Source organism: Pollachius pollachius, assembly GCF_949987615.1.
Source record: "Pollachius pollachius genome assembly, chromosome: 16".
In the NCBI taxonomy this organism is placed as follows: domain Eukaryota; kingdom Metazoa; phylum Chordata; class Actinopteri; order Gadiformes; family Gadidae; genus Pollachius; species Pollachius pollachius.
This window is the reverse complement of record NC_136949.1, coordinates 12,415,966-12,419,428: the sequence shown is the minus strand read 5'-3', so window position 1 is coordinate 12,419,428 and position 3,463 is coordinate 12,415,966. Positions and strand designations below refer to the sequence as shown.

General features: G+C 47.1%; 1 protein-coding gene across 1 annotated transcript in view; it reads right to left on the bottom strand.

The window, feature by feature from the left end:
* Positions 1–2,416, bottom strand: part of LOC307087541 (uncharacterized protein) — a gene marked incomplete at both ends in the record, with an annotated part of 5,686 nt that extends 3,270 nt beyond the window's left edge. The window contains 2 exons of the mRNA XM_079753147.1: positions 2,078–2,155; positions 2,372–2,416. Coding sequence (XP_079609273.1) covers positions 2,078–2,155; positions 2,372–2,416 — 123 coding nt within the window. The remainder of the gene's footprint in view (positions 1–2,077; positions 2,156–2,371) is intronic.
* Positions 2,417–3,463: the final 1,047 nt, after the last annotated feature.

Here is a 3,463-nt window from a genome sequence, read left to right as displayed (position 1 = left end):
TTGTGTGTGTGTGTGTGTGTGTGTGTGTGTGTGGTGTGTGTGTGTGTGTGTGGTTGTGTTTGTTTGTGTGTGTGACGACTGTCAAGACGACACGTGTAACACCAGAATGTGACCACAAGGTGGCATCGATAACATCTTGTTTAATAATATCATAACGTGTTTAACATGCCCTGACGCATGGCACTTTTCCACGTACAACCATTTTTGTTATATTTTAGGCCTACACGTCCACCATCGCCCGCTTTGTGTCGCTCTAAATCCGAAAGTGTAACTTTACGGTTATTTAATAACGTTGTAAGATATATAAGGCAAGGACATTCCTATTAAGGTCCTGGCATTCTGAGAGCAAAAGCAGCTACACATGTCATAGGTGAAAAAGAAGCTATATAAGCAGTTTTATATACCTACATACAACACATTATTATGTAGCAGTACATGTTATTTTTGTAGTTTTAGAATTCTTTAACATAACAACATGCGGCGATGCCCTTAGTGTCCTCTAGTGGCCGCAACTTTGCACTTTCCAGAACATGTCAACATAAAAAACCAAGCAATCATGACATTCAAAATATGACAAAGCTACTTCGACTGACTCTCAGTTTGTAGAAGTATCAAACAAGGTATGAACACTATGATAACACTAATAATTCATAAACAGAATGCTGTTTAGCTTAAAGCGTCATTTTTTCTTTCAGTTTATAATTCTGCTTGTCGCAATTGGATCCTACTTCACTTCAAATACCAGACTGCACTTCTTCAGGCCAGGTCAGGAAACTGGAATCTGGATCTGGAAGCTGGAGCTGGAATGTACTTCAGAGGAAGAGAAACACATTCACGGTTCAGAAGATGTTCCTGGAAAAATAACACATTTCTTGTCCTTCGTGTCCTTGTTTTTACCCCTTGGATAACAGGACTGTATGGGATCTGTTCAAAAAGTGTCCCACACACAGGCCAATGCACACACGCAACCATATGTTTTGCAAACTTAACTGTGAAACAAAGAGCAATGGGGCTTTGAATAGATTTTAACAGGTGGACCCACATGGGGCACGGCGTGCTTTCGTTTTGTGGTTGATTTTTTTTCCAACATCACTCAATCACTGCTAGCATGTGATTGAACATAATTGAAATTGTATGCTTGTGTGTGTGTGTGTGTGTGTGGTGTGTGTGTGTATGTGTGTGTGTGTGTGTGTGTGTGTGTGTGCGTGTGTTGCATTTGCATGTGCACACACACAGCACATGCACACACTCACTCAAACCAAAAAATGATTTGCAGAAGCTAAAATTGGTGCTTAATTGTCAAAACAGGAACAATGGTTGATAGAGCATAGATGACAGTAACAAAGCTATTGTTTTACTATTTCAGTGTTCTTATAGTTTGGGTTTTATGTTATGCCTGCAGCAAGTGTGTGTGTCTATTTGTAAACTCCTGTGTGTGTTTGTTTGTGTTTGCAGACACAAACAGTAATCTTTTAATGTACAAAGGCATTTAACATTTGACAGAGAATTTGAATGCAGACAATGAGCATGGGTTGACTTTCAGTGTTTATTGTTACATTTCAGGGACAACGGGAATCCAATTGGCATATTTGACATCCAAGAAACTATACAAGCGGAAGGAAAACCTTTCACACAGCACTTTCTCACCAATGTTTGGTCCTCATTAGGTGAATACACCTAATAAGTAAGATCAACATGATGTCAAAGACACAAGCAGGCATGAAGTCATGCACACACACACACGCACACACACACACACGCACACACTGGTGCACACAAACTATTCCCTGTCTCCCACCGCCAAGGACACAGATATTCAAGGTGCTCCGTTGCCTTCGTTCAAACATTTGTTAGCCATTAGCCTCGGCCACAAAAACCAAGTTTTAAACAAAACACATGGACACTCCCTCCCTGCTCCCTCCCTCCTTCCCTCTGGCTCTCTCTCATGTCTTTTTTTCTGTTCGCCTCCTCTGCCTTTTGCCACTCCCTCTTTTCATTATTTCTTTGTCTCCTCCATCTCTCTCTCTCTCTCTCTCCCTCTTTGCTCTCTCTCCTTCTTTCTCTTTCCAACAAATACTCTCTCCGTCCCTCTCTCTCTCTTTGTCCCTCTCTCTCCATCCCTCTCTCTCTCTCCGTCCCTCTCTCTCTCTTTGTCCCTCTCTCTCTCTCTCCATCCCTCTCTCTCTCCGTCTCTCTCTCTCCATCCCTCTCTCTCCCTCCGTCCCTCTCTCTCTCTCTCTCTCCGTCCCCCTCTCTCTCTCTGTCTCTCTCTCTCTCCATCCCTCTCTCTCTCTCTCTCCGTCTCTCTCTCTCTCCCTCCCTCTCTCTCTCCCTCTCTCTTCGTCCCTCTCTCTCTCTCCGTCCCTCTCTCTCTGTCCCTCTCTCTCCGTCCCTCTCTCTCTCTCTCTCTCTCTCCGTCTCTCTCTCTCCATCCCACTCTCTCCCTCTCTCTCTCTCCCTCTCTCACTCTGTCCCTCTCTCTCTCTCTCTTCGTCCCTCTCTCTCTCCGTCCCTCTCTCTCTCTCTCTCCCTCTCTCTCTTTCCGTCCCTCTCTCTCTCTCCTTCCCTCCCTCTCTCTCTCTCTCCGTCCCTCTCTCTCTCTTTCCGTCCCTCTCGCTCTCTCCTTCCCTCTCTCTCTCTCTCTCTCTCTCTCTCTCCTTCCCTCCCTCTCTCTCTCTCTCCGTCTCTCTCTCTCTCTCCCTCCTTTCCTCCCTCTCTCTCTCTCCCTCTCTCTCTTTCCGTCCCTCTCTCTCTCTCCGTCCCTCTCTCTCTCTCTCTCCGTCCCTTTCTCTCTCTCTTTCCGTCCCTCTCGCTCTCTCCTTCCCTCTCTCTCTCTCTCTCTCTACTTCCCTCCCTCTCTCTCTCTCTCTCTTTCCATCCCTCCTTCCCTCCCTCCTTCTCTCTCTCTCTCTCTCTCCGTCCCTCTCTCTCTCTCTCTCCTTCCCTCCCTCTCTCTCTCCGTCCCTCTCTCTCTCTCTCGTCCCTCTCTCTCTCGTCCCACTCTTGCTGACTCCTGCGCCACATGTGGGTTTTTTCCCCTTCAGTCCAGGGGTTTTGGTTTCCTCGACCTCTGCAGGGGAAAGCGTGGATGTGTTGAAACGCAAGAGACTCAGAGACACACAGACACACACAGCCGACACACACTTACTAAAGACTTAACTCAGGACACAGGGAGCAGCAGAGAAAACAGTGAACTACAGGGTGGGAGCCTCATGCAGCAATCTACCAACCATCTGTAGCTTCAGGAGAGCAAAACCCCCCCAGAAAACGTTTTTTTCCGCATCAGCAGAATTCCGACCAGGTGGACCCGACGCCGTCAACCGACTGCACGGATATCATATGTACATGTCGCCTATGACGAGAGCACCGCTTCCCTAAAAGTCCAGGAGGAGAAAGGGGGTGTGTGTGTTGTTGAGGGGAGGCGGTGGGGGTGTTGGTGGTGGTGGTGGTGGTGGGGGGAGGT